The sequence below is a fragment of the Uloborus diversus genome, chromosome 6, assembly GCF_026930045.1.
Source record: "Uloborus diversus isolate 005 chromosome 6, Udiv.v.3.1, whole genome shotgun sequence".
In the NCBI taxonomy this organism is placed as follows: domain Eukaryota; kingdom Metazoa; phylum Arthropoda; class Arachnida; order Araneae; family Uloboridae; genus Uloborus; species Uloborus diversus.
In genome coordinates, this window is record NC_072736.1 from 14,824,173 (window position 1) to 14,844,801 (window position 20,629).

General features: G+C 37.1%; 1 protein-coding gene across 1 annotated transcript in view; it reads right to left on the reverse strand.

The window, feature by feature from the left end:
- The window catches only part of LOC129225242 (putative methyltransferase DDB_G0268948), a 50,314-nt gene that overhangs the window by 26,052 nt on the left and 3,633 nt on the right, over positions 1–20,629 (reverse strand). Inside the window, exon 2 of the mRNA XM_054859817.1 lies at positions 5,236–5,396. Coding sequence (XP_054715792.1) covers positions 5,236–5,396 — 161 coding nt within the window. The remainder of the gene's footprint in view (positions 1–5,235; positions 5,397–20,629) is intronic.

Genomic DNA, 20,629 nt, shown 5'->3' on the forward strand with positions numbered 1-20,629 from the left:
AAGATAAAATGTAGAGAGAATGAAGCTCTCTATTCTCGAAGCAAGAATCCAAAGTTGTATGATAGCCAGTGGTGCAGCAAAGGGGAGTTTTGGTGGTGACCCCCCCTCAGAGCCATTAGTTTCAACATAAATTCTAACTCTAATACAGTAGTTCTTTCATATTAAAGGACTGTTTTGATCAAAAAACCCTTTCAAAAGGTTTTTTGATCAAAACATCCCTTTTCAGGAGGTATTTTTGATCAAAAAATCCCTTTCAGAAGACATTTTTCATCAAAAACACCCTCCAGAAGGTCATCAAAAAAAAAAAAGAAAAAGAAACCTCCAGAAGGTATTTTTGATCAAAAAACCTTCTCCAGAAAATATTTCTGGCTGCTCTAGTGATGATAGCATTTCAAGTAAAATAGTGGAAGCAATCAGACATCTTTTACCAGTTTCCATGCAAAACGTTTCAACCATTTGGTATGTTCAGTAAATTACCGCACAGTCAGAAAATTACCGCAGTTTCAGCACGAAACTGTCTTCCTCGGCTGGAAATGACTGAGCTGGTTGTGTATTTCACGTATTTCTGCTTTAGCCCTGGCTATTGGGCGCTTATTTACTGAATATACCTTGCCTCGCCTTCAATATTCGAGTTGAACCGAACCATTGCTTCGGTCACTCGTCTGGTCAGTGCTAATTCTATATTAACTACCAGTTTGTTTGGCACTCTTGGCTTCCTTAGGAGGTTTTCCATCTCCAGCTCAGTCACTTTCCTATGCCGGGCAGATGAGTGCTAATAAGCACGAAACTGCAGTCCTCGGCCGGAAATGACTGAGCTGGCGGTGTATTTCATTGGGTACTTACTAGCTGTACCCGACGCGCGTTGCTACGCCAACAAAAAAATACATCATTATACTGATATTCATGACAATCGGTTGAACGGGGCAGAAGTTGCTACTCTGCAGTGCCACCTGGTGGCGAGTGGCTTCAATGAGCATATTATGCACCTTCTCCGTGGAAAAATACATATATATAGCAATTTTCATAATAATCGGTCCAGGTATCATGTGAAGCCGTGACTATACTCAAATTTTGTACTCACGCCGTTTGCAAGATCAATCCATCGCTAAAAATATCAAATAGAAAAAGTTTTAAATCCCCCCGTTGCATGAAAAGCCATAAAACAATAAAGAAAGAATTTATTTGTTCAAACTCAAGAAAAATGGCAACAGCTAACTTCTAATCAATGAGATCTTTCACGCGAATTAATTTCGGCAACCGATCATTTTATTCGTATTTATCCAATGGATTGTGACTTAAATTGGAATGAAAAAGGAACTGTCGATCGGATTTTTTTCGAACTGGTCTATAAACATTCCCAGTACCAAAAATAACAAACGGTGAAAAGTTTCAGCCAAATCTGCCGGGTAGTTTTTGAGTTCATGAATGACATACAGACAAACATTCATTTTTATATATATAGATGGTTCTTTTTCTGTATTGGACGGTATTGGATTTGCTCGCTCATGTTACTAATCCCTGCTCTAAGATAACAAGTATATGATGGGAGGGGGGGGGGGGGGAATCTTTGAAAAAAGCAATAATGAGCAAAAAAAAAAAAAAAAAAGTAACATTGCAATCACATTATATTCTTATTCCGTTGTAGAAAGGTAAAGCACAGTACAGGCGTCCCTCGTATAACACGGTTAATTCGTTCTGTGTAGTATCGAAACCATGTTATACGAGACATTTTTAAAAATAACATTTTAACTTATTTTTAATTCTAATTATGTATGTGCATGAGAAAAATCATTGTAAGATGTATCATGTTATATCGAAACCGTGTTATACGAGACTTAAAAAAATGTAAATCAAGGGATGTGTACCGTGTTGTATCGAAACCAAGTTTCATAAAAACAAAGTAAAGTATTAGAGTTATTAGCAAAAATTAATAGAATGTATTAAATCAAAAACGAAATTCCATCTTTTATAAATATAACATTCGTGTTGTATCAAAACCATGAAGCTTTTAAATTCAAGTTTCGTACCGTGTAATATCCAAACCGTGTTGTAGAAACACCGTGTTATACTAGGGAAGCCTGTATTTGCTTTTTTTTTTTTTTTTTTTGAGCAATCACGATTGCTCATTGTTCGACTGTTTTTGGCGTTACGCTGATTTTATTTTCCCGCCACCTCCGTCTGCCAGCACCACCGTCGCGTTGACCGGCCTCACGATGCTGCGTCCTCTTGCGAAAACCGTCTCCAGGTTGCGTCCATATCCTACACACACACACGCATACACACACACGCCTACACACACACTCCTACACACACATACACACACTCATGCCTGCACACAGACACAAACACACATGCCTACACACACACACACAAACGCCTACACACACACACACGAACGTCTACACACACACACACGCGCGTACAAGCACAGCACTGCATACACAACACTAACACACACATGCATACATACATTCACATACACACGCACCCACACACATGCGCCTACACAAACACACACACATACGCCTACACAAGCACACTCGCGCACACATACACACACACGTTCGTGATTGCGAAAAACATATTTTGAATTCAAGATGCCAAAAATTCAAATTAATATTTTTTTTTCTGAGGAATCACGAATTGCTTATTGTTTTCATTTGGCCGTTGGATGATGTCCACGTCCTTTGAAGATTGAAACTATGCATCTGCGAGCACGGCCATTGACCGGCCCCTGCAGGTGCTGTTACTCTGGTGCTGGTTCTACATCAGCAGCACTGTCCACCGCAATCCGCTCCTCCTGGGCGGTTGCGTCCATATCCTCCGCTCACATGCCTACACATACACACACACACATACGCCTTCAAACACATAATAGGCCTGCACACACACATACGCCTGCACACATATACGATTGCACACACATACGGGTGCACACACATACACACACATATATACAGCTGCACACACACATATACACCTGCACACACACACACACACACATGCCTACATACACACACATATATACACCTGCACACACATACACATGCCTACATACACACACATATAAACACCTGCACACACACATACATGCCTACACATACCCGTGCCTACACACATACATACGCCTACACAGATACCCACGCCTACACATACACACACATACACACACTCGTGATTGCGAAAAACATAATTTGAATTCAAGTTGTCAAAAATTCAATTTTGTTTTTTTAATGTATTTTTTATTTTGCATTTTTGTCCTCTGTTGTACTCTACTTTTATTGTACAAGCTTACTAATTTGGTTTTACTCTGAAAATAAAGCACGAAAAAGACGTCAAATAGTAACATTTCATAATTTTTGGTATGAAATCCAAAACGCGTTTCTTCAACTAGGGTAGCTGCACCATCAGTACCAGACAAGGGTCCAGTAACAAACAGTCATAATTAATAAGTTTGGATTTAAATAATAAGAATTTTAGGCGGGTAAAGCTGAAGTTGCTGCGATCCTTGAATACGGTGCAACCATGTAGTGTTATCAAAGTGACTTTTTTGAGCCGTTGGTGTTTACAAGGCAGTGGTGGAAGGTTATGAACAGACACCATTTGTAGAGTTTCTTGTTCATTTAATAAGGTTTTAGATCTAAAAATAAAGAACTTTTGCTCATTTTAAAGAGAAAAGGAAAATTATATCTTTTCCTCATCCTGTCTGTTACTGGGTATCATCAGAATTGTCGGTGTCTGTTACTGGGGGTCGAACCATTTTTTCGAAATGGAGCAAAGAAAAAAATAATAGTTTAAAAAACTAAAAAAACACGCTTTCGTAGCAAAATGAACTAAAAAATGAAAAATAGTCTTTGGATGATAGTAGTTGACCAATCACTTAATTTTAATGTAATACAAAAAATCGTGGAGTGCTGTCTATTTACATTTTTGCTTAGACAACAAGTGGAAGAAATTCAAGGCAACTGATAAGAAGCCCCCCACGCTTTTTTGTATTACATTAAAATTAAGTGATTGGTCAACTACTATCATCCAAAGATTATTTTTCACTTTTTAGTTCATTTTGCTACGAAAGCGTGTTTTTTTTTTTAGTTTTTTAAACTATTATTTTATTTTTCTGTTTTTTAGTTTTATGTTGGAGAATTATCAGGCAAAATTGCAATTACTTCTTTTCGTAAAAGTTGAATTGACGAAATTATTTATAAAACGAGTGTGAGGTAATATCTTAAAGTTGAGACAAGGGCACCCCGATGGGAAGCTACTGTGAGTCATCGATGTATGTTTGCGGAAATCACATCTACATTACTTTGAAAATTTGAGATGCATTTGAATAAAAGTTTTGTTCAACAATGGTCTGATCAGCAATGAATTTCCAATTGAAGGCTCACCTAAATTTTGGCATGAAATTAGTGAAAAACAATTATATTTCATGTTCTAATTACCTTGGAACATTGGAACAAATTTTGTCTGATGCAGAAAAATTAAATCTTTTTGTAGATATTTTTAAATAATTTTTGCGAGCATTTTTTAATATATATTTTTTTTAATTTTTCCTTTTTCACATTGTTGGATTTATGCCAAAATATTGATTAAAATTGGAGGAAACTAACAATTAAAAGAGTGAATTAATTAATCTGATTACAGAATATTGCATTATCATCGGGTCTGAGGTCGCGTGCCAAATTTCAAAAGAATCCGATCGCAGGAAGTGGGCGAAATTTGAGCTGCAAGATTCCGTCACACGATATATACATACATACATACATACAGGTGAAGCTAATAAAAGCGTGTTAATAATAAAGAACTTTTGCTCATTTTAAAGAGAAAACGGGAATTATATCCATTACTCATCTTTTCCTCATCCTATCTGTTACTGGGTATCATCAGAACTGTCGGTGTCTGTTACTGGGGGTCGGACCATTTTTCGAAATGGAGCAAAGAAAAATAGAATTAACTCATTCAGAGGATCTATTAGCAGCTAAACGTTAGATGAGATGCAGTGCCATGAGAGAAAAGTAGTTTAAAAAGTCTAAATACATTAAAAGGCTCAGAAAATTGAGCGATGTCTTCAGCATTTCAGTTACTGGTGCGTTACCCTATCTCGAAAATTCATTTCTGCAGATACTACGCTTCACCTTCCCACGGCAGTATTCGTTTGAAGATTTTGCAATGTAATACGACACTAAACATTACCTTTCGCAAATGAAACGTTTTAAGTATTTCAGGAAAAATTACTTGTAATCAATATTTGAAGCTTTTCTGGCGACATTCGCTTCGTGTATTTGAGCTTTACTGACGTCACATCCGAGAACGGAACGAAAGAATGGAGACAGAACGATTGTACTCTGACCGGGTCCACATCCTACGTCCACAGCGTTTTCGAAGGGCATGGGAAACTGAAACGAAATATATATAAAGAAATAAGGATTTAAAAAATTGCTGCAATACATATCATACATGTTTCACACCCGCGTTATGACACAACCACAGTTTAATGAAACTTAATTTTTTATAAAATGCAAATTAACGATATTTAAAACATACACTACAGAACTAATATACCTTGAACTGAATACCAGGTCAAACTTTACTGAAACCACATCACTCATTGCATTTAGAATGTTCTAGTAAGCTGCCATTATAAAACTCTAGATTAGAGCTGGCCAGAAGCCAACGGGCAACCATTATATTGTTAACTAGCGCGGTACCCGCACGGCTTTGCCCGTAGTAGAAAATTAAAAGGTTATTTGGTTCGCCTGTATATTTACAAATAATGGATGATGAATTTCCCGCCAATTTGCTACGTTCATTTGCTCGCCCATGTTACTGTTCCACGTTATGATAATTTGGTAATTTGCTCTTCCACATTATGATAATTTGCCCGGTAAAATGTTCTTAAAATTGGAAGAAAAAAAAAGAACAGAATCGAATTTTCGAAAAATCGCTTCGAAGTGCTGAGTCAAAATATTTGTTTTTCGAAACGTTAAGGGGCAGAGGATTAAAAAGGTGCTAAATGGTCTCAAACTAAAATGTGTGAAATTTTATTCCATTCCGATGAGTCTTTTTGCCTCCGGGTTGAGTTTGAAGTTTGGATTCCCTTACCCGAATAGGATACGTTCCATGTAAGATTGCAATAATAATGTTACTTCGTTTACCGAAACAAGTGATCAAACTTTCAATTTGCACTTTTGGTTTAAATTCACACTTGCAATTTTAGGTGTTAGAATTGGCTGAAATGTGTGAATTAGGTCGAACGCTCCCGCCCTACTGTTCAACATAAATGAGTAAGAGATGCTAAAAATCTACCTCTTGAAATGCAGCAGCAGTCTTTTGAAATCCTATTTGAAAATAACCAAGAAAAAAAATTAAAAATTAATTTGAATTTTGACATCTGAAATTCAAATTATAATTTTCGCAATCACGAGTGTGTGTGTGTGTGTGTGTGTGTGTGTATGTAGGCGTGTGTGTTTGTGCCTGTGTGCAGGTATGAGTGTGTGGGCAGTTGTGTGTATGAGTGTTTGTGGTGGGGGGGGGATGTCTATGTGTGTGTAGGCATGAGTGTGTGGGTAGGTGTGTGTGTATGTGTAGGTGTCTGTATGTATGCGTGTGTGTGTATGTGTAGGTGTCTGTATGTATGCATGTGTGTGTATGTGTTTGTGTATGTGTGTAGGTGTATGTGTTTGTGTGCAGGTATGAGTGTGTGGACAGTTGTGTGTATGAGTGTTTGTGTCTATGTGTGTGTAGGCATGAGTGTGTGTGTAGGTGTATGTGTTTGTGTATGTGTGTAGGTGTATGTGTTTGTGTATGTGTGTAGGTGTATGTGTTTGTGTATGTGTGTAGGTGTATGAATGTGTTTATGTATGCGTGTAGGTGTATGTATGCATTTGTGTATGTGTATGTATGCGTGTGTATGTGTTTGTTTGCACGTGCGTGTATGTATGCGCGTAAGTGTAGGATATTGAAGCAACCTGGAGACGACTTTCGCTATAGGAGCAGCATCGTGAGGCTGCCGGTCCCACGGTGATGGTGCGGCGGGTGGCGGTGAGAAAATAAAATGATAGGACATCAAAACAGTCAAATGAAAGCAACAAGCAATCGTGATTGCTCAATAATCAGAATCATTTTACCAAGCTAGTAAATTGCTGTTTGACAAATCATCTCGCAAACAGCAAATGCACAGACATTAACGACTACATTTGTCCGAAAAAAAAGAGAGAGGGAGAGAAATCGCAGCTTCAGCCTCATGCAGAAAGTGAAGACAGTTTTAGTATCATTACTTCATCGCATCTCTTCTATCGGATACGGACAGTGAGGATAAATTCAAGAGGGTCCTGTACAAGCTTCAATCTACAAACTCTTATACTGTATCGATAAATTTACTACTACAAGCAATACAGTGGACTTTAATTTGCTTTCACGGACATGTGATAGATACAAAGTATCCGACAGGGCTGGAGTAGCTATTGCTTCAGCAGTACTTTACCCCACCACTTAAGATTTTATTGAGAAAAACATGCTCCGTAGGCAGCGCAAAACAGCACGAAAATCTGCCCTGGCAAGAGCTAAAGCTTAGCAAAATGTCTCATGTTCTATAGCTAACTCGTGCTAATCGAATTCTACGTTTGTGTGCTTCAGTGGAATCTCCTTCTGAAAATTTAATAGTTCTTGCAATATAAGTCGTCTAAGTTTATGCTGCAATCTGGTTTGCTATCAAAAGTTACCCTTTATGTGCAGATTGGCTCGGCAGTTGTTCAAAACCGCAGCAACTAGATTCGTATTTATCCACTGAATTGAAAATAGATCTCGTAATCCGAAAGAAATAGTGTTTTCGTATGTCCTAAAAATTAACTTCTTGGAATGCTGACAGACTTGGAGCAGCACATCCGTGAATTGGCAGCCCGTTGGCAGGGACCGATTTACACACCCCCGGGCACTGACAAATATGGTGCCCCCCCCCCCCCCACACACAAAAAATATGATGGTAAGCGTTGGATATTATTTTGATAGAAAGAAAACTTTAAATACCGATTTCATAAGAAAAAAGTTAATAATTAAGATGTTTTGAAAGAAATCATCTTTACTAATAATAAAGCAGAAAGTCTCTCTGTCCGGAGGATGTCTGGATGTCTGTGACGCGCATAGCGCCTAAACCGTTCGGCCGATTTTCATGAAATTTGGCGTAATTTATGATAGTTTTTTTAAGAAAAAAACTATCATAAATTACGAAATTATCATAACGTGGAACCGTAACATGGGCACAAGCCATTTGGCGAGATACGAAATTATCATAACGTGGAACTGTAACGTCGGTACAAGCCAATTGGCGAGAAAATTCACCATACATTATTTGTAAATATACAAGCGAAACAAAAGACCTTTAATTTTTCTATTACGGGCGAAGCCGTGCGAGTGCCACTAGTTTAATATAAATCTAAAATAAATTTATGGTTTTCAGGTTAAAAAAAGTTTTACAGTTGCAGATGGAAAAACTTTGATACAAATGGTAAAGGTAAATCATAATGTGCTTTCTGTGCATCAATGATTCTTTATATGTTTTCTCCTTTGTTTTCTTGTAGTAAATTCATCTATAATGTCCTCATAATCAAGTTTTAGGTCAAACTTCTTTCTATTGATAATAGAGCTAATAAAGATAATTTACTATCAGAAATGAGAGTACGCAAAGGACACTTAATTCTCTTCAATAGCGATAGTGATCGTTCTCCACAACAATTGGCAAATATTCTTTCAATTAATAAAAAAAAAGTCAAATGAAAAAATTTTTTTATTCCCTTTACTTAGAAGCCTCGAACACTGGTCCCTAAAAAAAATGATGACAGAAATTTGGTGCCCCCTTTCCTTTGGTGCCCCGAATGCCCTGCCGTAAATCAGTCCCTGCACGTTGGATTTTAGAAGCTCGTGTGGTGTTCAGCTAAGTAGACTCCCAAAACACAAATTTTTCATTCTTGTTGTTAACTTTGATGCATAACCTTACATTGATCTCAATGACTGGAAAAATGTGTCTGATCCACTAATACTGAAATCAGTCTCTGAAAAAGATTTTAAATTTTTTCTTTTAGGCAAAAAAGAACTGCTTACTATGCCTGCCATAAACACAGGCTATTTGAAAGGCAGGGGTGATCACCATCAGGAGGGTTCATGGCGCAGACTGCGGCATTAAAATTTTTAAGAAGTTGATTTTACAGATTTTTGAAAAAAAATTTCGGTGGGGGGGGCTCTCGTTCTGGGGGGGGGGAGGGTTCACTCTTTGGGAATGGGCATCCATGTGGAAAAAGCAGTTAAAATTGACATAAGTTTCAACTACATTGTGCAGAAAGAGAAGCTTTAATGAAGAACCAACTGGATTCTCGGAAACTGATGCCAAAACTAGATAGTAAAAACTTTCAAGCTGTTTTAAGACGAATATTTTTAACTTTGAAAGTAAATGATTATCATAAACGTTTTTGTAAATAAATGATCAGTACTTCGACAACCTTAAGTTGTTACACATACGTATTAGTAATTTTCTTTTTCAGCTTTTTAATGAAAATAGATTTTTTTCTTTAAATACGGGTTTTTCAAACTCAATCCGGAGGCAGAAAATGAACTCGAATGAAACTTTATATATAATCTTAAAACGTCATTTGGCACCTTTTTCTCGCTCTGCCCGATGGAAATCGGAAACTTTTTTTTTACTATATAACTATGACTCACCCTAGTGCTCACCCCTATGTTACAAACTGTGCCAAATTTCATGAAAGTCGGCCGAACGGTCCAGGCACTATGCGCGTCACAGAGATACAGACAGAGAGAGATCCAAATATCCAGACAGAGAGACGTTCCGCTTTATTATTAGTAAAGAAAAACCATATCGTATATATCGTGCTACGACAACAGGCTTCCAATCCTGAGACGTTCAGCGCATCAGTCGAAGGAGGCTTCGACTGATTCTGACTCTGAATTAAGTCGCCACCTTGGCAACGTAATTCAGAATACCTCTTAAGAGGAGTCAGTATCCTAAATACTTTCGAAAATTCGATATTTTGATATATTTTGAAACTCCATTTCAATACCTTTTTAATGATAAAAACTTCTTGATCGTGCTCATATTAGAAGTAAGTTAAAATAAGCTTTAAAAAAATGTAAACCTACTTTGATAAAGTATGATTTTCCCCTTTAAATTGCAATATCTCGAAATGATATTTTTAAAACTTAATGTTCCTTTTTCTCAGAAACTAAATTGTGTTAGGCTTTGAAATTTTTGCCACCTATTCCATGCATTTAATTGCATATACTGAAGTAAATTTTTTCTCATAATCGAAAAATATTTTTTATAGAGCTGAGTTCGTGGTGCAAAATAGCATTTTTTGAAAAAAATACAGTGAATTACACATTAGAATTTTTTTTAAAAAAAACTAAGCTTTCTTTTTGTAAAATTTTACTTCAATATAGAGAAAAGAGTCTACTTAAGGTACAGAAAAAATTTCATGATTGTATCTTTAATAGATTTTCAGAAAAAGGTACATGAACCTGTGCAAATTAAAATTGACGGTATAGGGGGTACTGACTACCCTTGGTTATTTATTTTTTGCACTGAATATATCGTCGCCTCAGAGCAACAGTACTGTCCAACCACGGATTGCATGGAATTTTCAAATGTCCAGATGAGACGAATCTATCTGAATAAGGGGGAAAAGTAAAAATGTGGTGCGCGTGTTCCGCTCATTTGAATGAGACTGCTTCTGCAAAAGCTGACATGTGTAAAAAATAATAGATTCGTCCATTTCCGGCTGTAAAACGGATGTTTGTCCTTCCATACAATCCGTGGTCAGACAGTAAGGGTGCATTCGGAAACGCGGATCGGTCGCCTCGGTGCAACCGCAAGCGTTCGGAAACGCTTGCGGTGGAACCGGTGACGTCACTTAACCGCGTTCGGAAACACTGCGGTTGTTTTCTGGCGGTCGACTTGGTAGCAACCTGTGGCACCGCTGTCTGGAAGCGGTTAGCGAGATCACAAACGTCACAAAGTCTGTGTTGGCCAATCCGGTCGTGTCTCATGTTTTGATCGTAACGCACGTGACTTGCCTATTATGAAAGTTACGCGTTGATTGGAGTGTCGTTTGCTGCTGAACTAGAACTACCGCGGTTTAACCACGAGCGTTCGGAAACACAGCTGTTCTACCGGAATTCCTAGAGAAATTCCAAATACGTCATAACCACACCGGACTAACCACGCGGTGTAACCGGTGGATCGTTTCCGAACGCAGCCTAAGACATCTAATCCCAGGAATAATACTAAGATATCCTACTGTTGCTCTGAGGCGATGATATATATTTTTTAAAAATGGCTACCAAAAGTCAAAAGTGACTGTCATTTTTCCTGACTCTGGTAGCCAGTGGCTTGTATTCAGAATTTCTGGTCTCGAGCTTTATAGCATGAAATACAAATATGCTGACAAAGCTACAGTAATAGCCTAAATATGATAAATTTCATACTAAAGGACAGCTATTGTATTTTCTTATTACAACATCAAGAGTTTGCAATATGATTTCAAAAGTAAATTTCGTGTATAAAAAATGTCGGACGCGCGAGACTACGGACACTTCGTGAAAACGTTACTTTTCTATTTCTTAAATTCGAGAGTTACGATAGCACATATGGTAAAACAGACTCCGTAGTGGGTACCAAGGCAAAATATGACGGGAATTAACTACTGTATATCAACATTTATCTACACTTATCCTTGTTGATCATTTCACGATGGCCGTTGTATCTCCAAGAAACCAGACTCTTATTGGCTTAACCATATTTTATTTTATCCAAAACACTTATCTGGACAACAGAACTACAATAACAACAACAACCAAAAAAAGACGAAGCAAGCTTTCTTATATAGCTGCGTTGCAGCGCCATCTGAAGAAATTAGCATAATTTGCAACACACCCCACCTGTACACTGTACACATAAAAGTTCAAATAATAACTGAAATCTTAATTCTAAATGAATGTGTTGCAAACTTAAATTTTACAAACTTATAAATAGAATTAAAATGTTCATATTAAATCAACAAACAGTAACCGATTTAACAAATTTTGTTAATACTTCAAATAATAGAATAATAAATTTACAAACATGATAAATTAATATAATCGAACAAACTTAAACTTCAAAAGGATACAGCAGTTAAATGGGTCTTCTGTACAGTCTCTTTGAAGTACGCACCATACAGGAACGTACCTTTCCGTCACGACCCATAAATATTTTTTCAATCACACCTAGTGACCAAAGTAGTTTTGATTTTTCTAACTCTTCAACTAAAATACTATAGCATTTTGCTTCAAATTAGTTTCTGGCAGAGGATTTAAGAAGTTATGAGCATTGCGCGTGATTGAAGAAGGTGTTGTTCTTTAAATTCCAACTTCATGCAGAATTCTAGTCATGAATAATTTCTTTCTGGTTAAATTTTCTCTGCTTGAATTTTTACTAAACACTTCTGCAAAATAGATCGAATAACTAGGTTTTTCCTGTCCTGGATACAAAAAATGGGCTGGAGTTAGGGGCTTTGGTTCATTTATGTCGTTAGTAACGTAAGTAAGAGGTCTGTTATTTAAAACAAATTCAATTTCCGAAAGAATAGTTGACATTTCCTCAAAATTAAGTAGCGCTCTGCCAAGGGTTTTTCGCAATGGATCTTTGACACTTTTCATTAACCTTTCATAAAATCCGCAACAACATGGGGCATGAAGGGCTATGAATTGCGCCTTCTAAAGCAATAAAATGTTTAACTTCATTAGCTATCACAATTTTAGAAAACTCTTTTAAAATGTCATTTGTATTTTTTAAAGTCTTCGCGTTATCAGAAATTAGAAATTTACAACTACTCCTTCTAGCTATAAATCTCTTTAATGCTAAAATAAAACTTTTCGTAGTCATATTCGTAATTAATTCAAGGTGAATTGCCCTTGTTACACTACAAGTAAATAAAGCTATGTAAGATTTTTGAGGGCTACCTTTTTCAGATTTAACAAAAACTGGACCAGTGAAATTCACTCCAGTCACACTGAAGGGAGGAGTATCAATTATGCGATTTTGCGGCAGTTGCGTCGTTATTTGTTTTGGGGTTTTAAGGAGTAACTCTTACAAATTAAACATCTCCCTATAACCTTTTTTACAATTTGTCTACCCTTCGGAATCCAAAATTTACGTCTAATTCTGGCAAGGGTAGCAGACACCCCACCATGAAATATCTTGTTGTGCTCCCTAATAATTAACAATTCAGTTAATTTAGATTGTTTTGGTAAAATTATAGGATGAATTTCATCTATTGAATACTGGCTTTCTTCCAGTCTACCCTTTATGCGTAGAATATTATTTTCATCTTAAAAGGGAGCTAATTTAAAAAGCCTAGAGGTTTTAGGAATTTGCTTATCATTTTTAATGCATTGTAATTCCGAAGAATAGACAACATTTTGTTCAAACTTAATCCTGGAATCTTCTGCGTCTTTCATTTCAACTGCAGAAATAGGTCCTGTATTTGATACATGTTTTTCCAATTTAGCAATAAATCGTTTAACAAACACAGTTATTGTTAACACTTTTGTCAAACTACTATACTTATTTAAATCTAATAAATATTTAGGAGGATTTACAACACAACTATTTTGTACAGTACTTGCAAACTCTTTACGAAACTCAAGATCTCCGACATCGTGTTTGACTTCTGTACTCATGTTTGGCCAACACTCAGCTGGTTGTTGTAACCATGGTGGTCCGTTCCACCACAAACTATTTTTTGCCAGGTCTGCTGAATACATGCCTCTGCTAACTATATCGCTGGGATTTTGTTTACCAGGGCAATGGAACCACATACTAGGATCACTTAACGTTTGAATTTCTTCAACCCTATTTTTTACAAATTGCTTATATTTACAAGAATTACTTTTGACCCAACAAAGTGTTATAGTAGAGTCTGTCCAATAAAAACATTTTGTATTAAATTTTAAGCAATCACTTACTTGCTTTACTAATCTTGCTGACAATAATCCACCCATTAATTTTAATCGTGGTAATGTAAGGGATTTAAGGGGTGCTACTCTACTTTTAGAACAAATAAACTAGTAACAATTCGACCATCTTGTGCAACGGCACTCAAATATAATACAGTACTATAAGCAGAAACAGATGCATCTGAAAAAGAATGAATTTCAAAATTTTTAAAATTATCAGTTTTTAACTCATGCAGATAACATCTGGGTCTCTTCACACTGTTCAAGTTCTCAACTTCATCGCACCACATCTGCCACCTGTGGTCCAATGGTTTCGGCAGCTCTTCGTCCCAATCAACATCGGAACTCCAAATTTCTTGAAGAATACACTTCACGATGATGATATAAGGCGCGAGAAATCCTATAGGATCGTAAATACGACCCACCACTTGCAGAACGAAACGCTTTGTGCTGATACGGTAGGTTAGAATTCGAGATAGCTCTTTCATACAGAACCTGAAAACATCTTCTTCTGGATCCCAAATAAGACCCAACACCTTCGAAGAAGAATCATACTGCTGGAGTCTAATTTCGGATTGTTCACAGTCAATATTGTTTTCTTTCATCAGAGAAATTAATTCGCGCGAATTAGTCTTCCATTTGCAAAGCACCATGCCAGCTTCTTTCAGAATTTTTATGCTTTCAATACAAGTCTGCAAAGCTTCATTTACTTCTTCTCGACCCCCAATCAGGTCATCAACGTACATGGAGCTTAACAATAGTTCGCAAGTGCTAGGATATTGTTCACGAAGCCTCTCAAAATGATATTTCAGGGTTGCAGATAGGAGGTACGCACTGGGTTTTAGTCCAAATGAAACGCGATTAAAATGAAGCACAGTCGTTTCTTCTGATTTTAAATCATTCTTCCAAACAAATCGAGTAAAATCTCTGTCCGAATCGGATACCTCAATTTGTAAAAATGCTTGTTTTATGTCAGCAGTAAATGCGATTCTACTTTGTCTAAATTTTAGCAACAGCTCAAAAAGATTTGGATATAAATTGAGTCCTTTACAATGACATTCATTTAGTGAAAACTGTCCATCCTCATGAGCAGAGCCATCGAACACAATTCGCAAACATGTCGTAGATTTGTCTTCACGAATTACCGCATGGTGAGGCAAGTAAAATCCCTGATTAAATGACATCTAGTGACGGAACTGCTACTATACCTTCTCCAAGAAGCGCAAACAATCACTCCCTTATAAGTTTCAAAAAATGGAGGACTATTTCCAAACCTTTTAATCAACCCCTGAAAACGCCTAACTGCATTTTCCTTATTATCGGCTAATTTTTCCTTCATTCCTGGTTTCCACGGCAACTCCACACAATATCTCCCATTTGAAAATTGAATAGAATTACTAAAATCATCCAAGATTTCCTTTTCGCTAACACCGAGAACATTCGCTTTCATTTCCCGTATCCCTAAACTTTCCAATTCCCAAAATCGTTTCAATTCAGACGAAATAGAATCATCTGAATGAAGGACTAAATTCACTGAAGTTAACGTACTACTGTCTAAATTTCCCTGTACAGACCTACCTAAGGCTGTTTCTATCGCCACCAAAGACGAATTTAATCGCTCAGTTTTATGAACTAAATTCCAATAATTATCTACTCCTATAAGCAGCGATATTTTCTTATTATACGTTAGCTCATCCACACTGTATGTTAAAGTGTAACCCATCGAGTTTAAATCTTTCCATATATTTTCATTAGGCAAACTTATCATTCCCTTCGAGATTTCATCTATTTCTAACGCTTCAATACTACATCTAGACCCATCTACTAAATTCTTTAAATTAACTTCGACTCTTTTGCAAACTTGTTGCTTTGGAATACTGAATCCGAATGAAAATCCACTGTAATATTAAAATCTGTTCGCGTCCGTCTGTCTGTCTGTCTATCTGAAGATCGATCTTCTCGAGAACCGCTGCGAATCGCGAATCAAACGAGATACGGATCAATTCGAAATTTTTCAAAGAAAGCAATAGGACCAATCTCGTAATTGTGCGACTTTAATTAGCGGAGATATTAATTAAAACGTTAATTAACATAACGTTATTCAGGAATTTTTATTTCTTTCCTGTTGCCATTTTGCATATTAGTACAGTAAAAATAGGGGTCGGACCCAAACATCCAAAAAAAAAAAAGCTAAACCTGGTGCAAATTGTTTATTACCCTCCCAATAAGAACAGGTAAAAAGTCCCACCCCATTGTGCGTCGGGTTTTGGAATAGGGGGCATCTAAAAATTGCAGTTTTGAGTATTTTTTTAGAATAAATTTAAAGTGAGAATATTATGTTATACTAAATTTAAAAGCATAAAATTAAAGGTGTTTGACCCCCAAGAGGGATGACAAAACCCACAAATGCTACAGAGCCCCCCTATCCCCGTAAAGCGAAGCAGTACCCCCCCGAACCCCCCTCCATACATTTCATATGGAAACATTATTTTATGCTAAGAAAATTGTTAGAAATCAAGTGTGTCCATTTTCCAAGAGCGATGGTGCACCTCCTCTCAAAACTACAACACCCCCCCCCCCCTCTGCCAAATAAAATAAATCTTCACCCCCCCCCCCCCACCTTTTATTTCAAGCAGAAGTATTATTTCATGCAAATCTAAAATGCATAAATCAGGACTGTCCACCCCATAAGAACAGTAGCTCACGTCCCAAAACGAAATTATGTACTAAAATATTATCCTCCCCCCCACCCCCTCTGATGGTGCACATTTGATTAAATGGCCAGAAAAATAACGCTGAACTGTTTTTTGCTTTCAAATGATTTCTCCTAAGCTTGTAACAAAAAGTCTTCGTTATCAAGATGTTTTTTGGAATCTAGATCCTCAGCAAAATCGTTATTGTTGCAGCTATGTCTAACACCAGTGGCGCCGACTCCATGGGGCCTGAGGGGGCCCGAGCCCCCTCAAAAATATTTTTGAGGGGGCAGAGCCCCCTCAATAAATCAAGAAAAGTATTAGTTATATTATGTTTTCTAAACTCATAAATTTATCTTTTATTTTCCTTGTTTGAAGATAGTTTACCTTGTAAAATACATTCAGTAATGAGTTAAAACAAATAATTATTACGGTAATAAGCAGGTTAACTGAAAACGAGTAGTGCGAATAATGATTGTGTTATAGCGCTGCAAGCACACTTAGAATTTGTCCCAGTGTGCGAACATACGGGTCAAATCTGTTGCCGGTGGGCAGCGCTGCGGCGAGCTCATCTTAGTGTTGCTGATCTGGAAAAAATATATGAGGGTTTGATTTGTATATTAAATGGGAGGCGTGATAGTTTTGAATACTTTTGGGAATTGTGTTTAAAAGAAAAACCTTCACAAAATGATGATCCTTCGCTTCCTCGGAGTCTACGTATACCAAAGTATGAAAACAACGAAGCCAGCTCACCGCACGCTTTCAAAATCCCAAAGGCAATTTATATTGAGGTTTGTGAAATGGTGCAATCTTGCATTATTGGGCTCTTTACATCAACTGGACTCACACAGATCATTGCAGTTGAACTAAAGTGCTTTGCTTTTATTTAACAGAGGTGAAACAAATTTTGAAAAATCGAGTTTTCAAAAACAACCTAGACATTGAGAGACTGCGTTTACACTTGAATATGTTAGCCGGTGTAACTAATGAAAAAACAACTGGTCTTAAAAAAAACATGAGTAAATTAAATTACCTTTTTACGAAAATACTGTGTGTGTTTGTATTTATTTTTTCCTTTTTTCAAAGCCAAAAGCTATGTGTCAGGCTTGTCGAGTTTTGGGGGTTCTAATGTTGATTATATGACTTTACAATGCTTAAAAAAAACTTTAAAACTCACTGTTTTTCATCTCAAATTTAGAAAATTTCCCCCGGTCCCCCCCCCCCCCCATTTTTTAAAAAAGTCGCCGTCTCTGGGAGTGCCTTTCCATTCAAGTCAAGTATCCTTCCTACCTTATAACATCAATGCTTAGCTACGGAACTGCACGGCTCCCCATAAAATAGAACAAAAAAATCTCTTACTAAGACAAGTGATATGATTTAAAAGTTGAACCAGAAAATTTGTAAACCAATTTTTAGATTCTTTTACTTCGAAAACGCCGTGTCATATACTGTTTGTTAAAATTATACACACCAGAAAATATGGCATTAACAAGGTTCAAAAATCTGACCTTTATTTGGGGTGGGGGACCTCTGAGGGATTACATAACACCCTAAACCCCCGGAGATGTCCAGCCCCCTCAATAATTTTTGCAAGTTGGCGCTCCTGTCTAACACAGTTTGTGCATATAATTGAGCACTTCAGTCTACTTTCAGACTTTTCAAACATTCACTATATCCAATGAACCCCTCAGAGCAAGCACAAGATTTGAGACGCAGAAAGTCTTCTAGAGCAGAAGGCTTGGCTGTTGTAATAGGACTTCATTTATATTTCTGTGGTGCTTTCTTTACACTCATCAAAAATGACACTAGCTTTCCCATACTTACAAGTGACCTACACGCTGCATTGCTGGCATATTCCCTTGAAACTTACATATCATTACCAAAAATATGTTCAAGCGGGTATCTTCCTTCTATTACATATGAGGCAGTGAGAAGCAAAGGGCAAAATTAAAAATTTGGAGATAACCAGTACAAATGGTTGGTGAACCTCTCCTATATTTTGGGGCAAGAAATGGTCCTAGTAGACCTGGTAGTTGCTTCTATACAGCATGATTTAGAAAAAAAAATCAATGAAAGTCTACCTAGGATCTTATCTTTAAACGCATTTTATTCAAAACTTGAAAATGTCCACTTACATCCCTTTTGCTTCTCATTGCCTCATATATGACACCAGCTGTTCGTTCTGTGATGGTGGATGAACCTTTTGCTTCAGATAAAAGCACTTTAACGATACAGGATTTCTTTCCTTCTGAAACCAGATTCATCGAATACTGATGGAGGATCAGCGCATAACTCGTACCAGAAGTTTTTAGCAATTTGTTATTCCATCTTTACTGTTCATACCATTCGATGTAAAAGATGGTTTGGGCTTACACATCTTTACAGATAGTAACTACTCTCGTAACAGAAGCTAAAGACATAACTGTGCTTACCTAATTTACAAAGAAATGCCACAAAATTGTTTGACTTCAATATGATTTGATGTTAGTACCCGAACGTTAAAGGTCTTATCGCAACTCACCTTATCATCAGCGAGCAATACCCATACCAACTTGAGAGGTAAGAAACTTCTGGGGCTTTAGAAACGGATTGAGATTTCCAAACTGGGAGACAAAAAGGTGTAAATATTTAGCATTCTATTGATGTATTGCTCATTGCTCTCATCAAGACTTGTTCTATCGTTGAATCACTACAGGTTCTAGACCACCTGAATTTGTCACTGCGTTAGATCGATGGATTGCTGATGCTTGATGTGATCAAATTTTTTTTTATCGCATAATGTACTCAAAAGTTTCAGATAGAGTTGCAAGTATATGTCCGCATATTTAGCATAATTCACATAACCAGCTACGTAAAAGAGAGGTAGCTTGGTGTTTGCAAATGAGAACCCCCACCGACTTAGAGGGTGCAGAATTGCAGCATTGCCCGTCTCACTATTGGCAATTCCGGTTTGTCCCACTCTTACGGTGATGGCAAAAGATTGTAGAGAAGTTGAAGTAAGTTAATCAAGAAGAAGTAGGGAAACTTTGGTCAATTTGGACTTTTTTTATGCTGCACAGGAATTTTTTTTTCCAGCGCTCTAAACAGTTTAATAACTCCAGTCACAAATAATTTGGTTACTGAGCTCGATTAGATCTTTTAGAATTATCATTCTGACATTACCATATCATTGTGAGGCATTTTGTACTTCGGAAAAGTTTAAGTCAGGGAAATTTTTTCGTGAACTTCACTGCAAATGTGCACTCACTGTGATTTTGGAATGTAAATTCAGGGTCCCCCCCCTCAAAGCGATGGCGCACCCCTTAAGTGTGACGGAGTACCCATCAAGAATAAAAGTCCTCAATAAAGAAAGAAATACCCCTTGAAAAAACTGCCTTAAAAATTCCAATGACGCAAAGCTGCTGCATGGACACCCCCCCCCCCATTCCTCCCCCCCCTCCCCCGCCTGTACACCCCGGTTAATTAGAATTTTTTATGTGAGAGTTTATTGTTTTACTATTTTAGAGTGGTTTCTGCGAGGTAACCACTCTAAAGTTAATTTTTTAAGTAATAGAAATTATTTTTATTTAAATAGAGGATTATTTCGTCTCCCCCCCCCCCTTCCCCCCAAAACCCGACGCGCAAAGTGCTGGGACTTTTTACCCCTTCTTGCTGGAAGGGTAAGAAGTAATTTGCAACAGGTTTCACTTTTTTTTTTTGGATGTTTGGGTTTGGCCATTTTTTGGCCTAATTTTACTGTACTATATGGGTGAGCAAGTAAAATTCTAATAATTGTTTTAAAAGAGTTTTTTTTTGGCTGCTGTCCAAATCTTAAAACAACGTTTCCATCTAGAATTTCATTTTAAATTAGTTTCAAATTGGTTGCTCTATACGGACATAGCCTTTATTTTATCGTCTGTCCTTTTTTATTTTTTACATTGAACGTTCTTAAC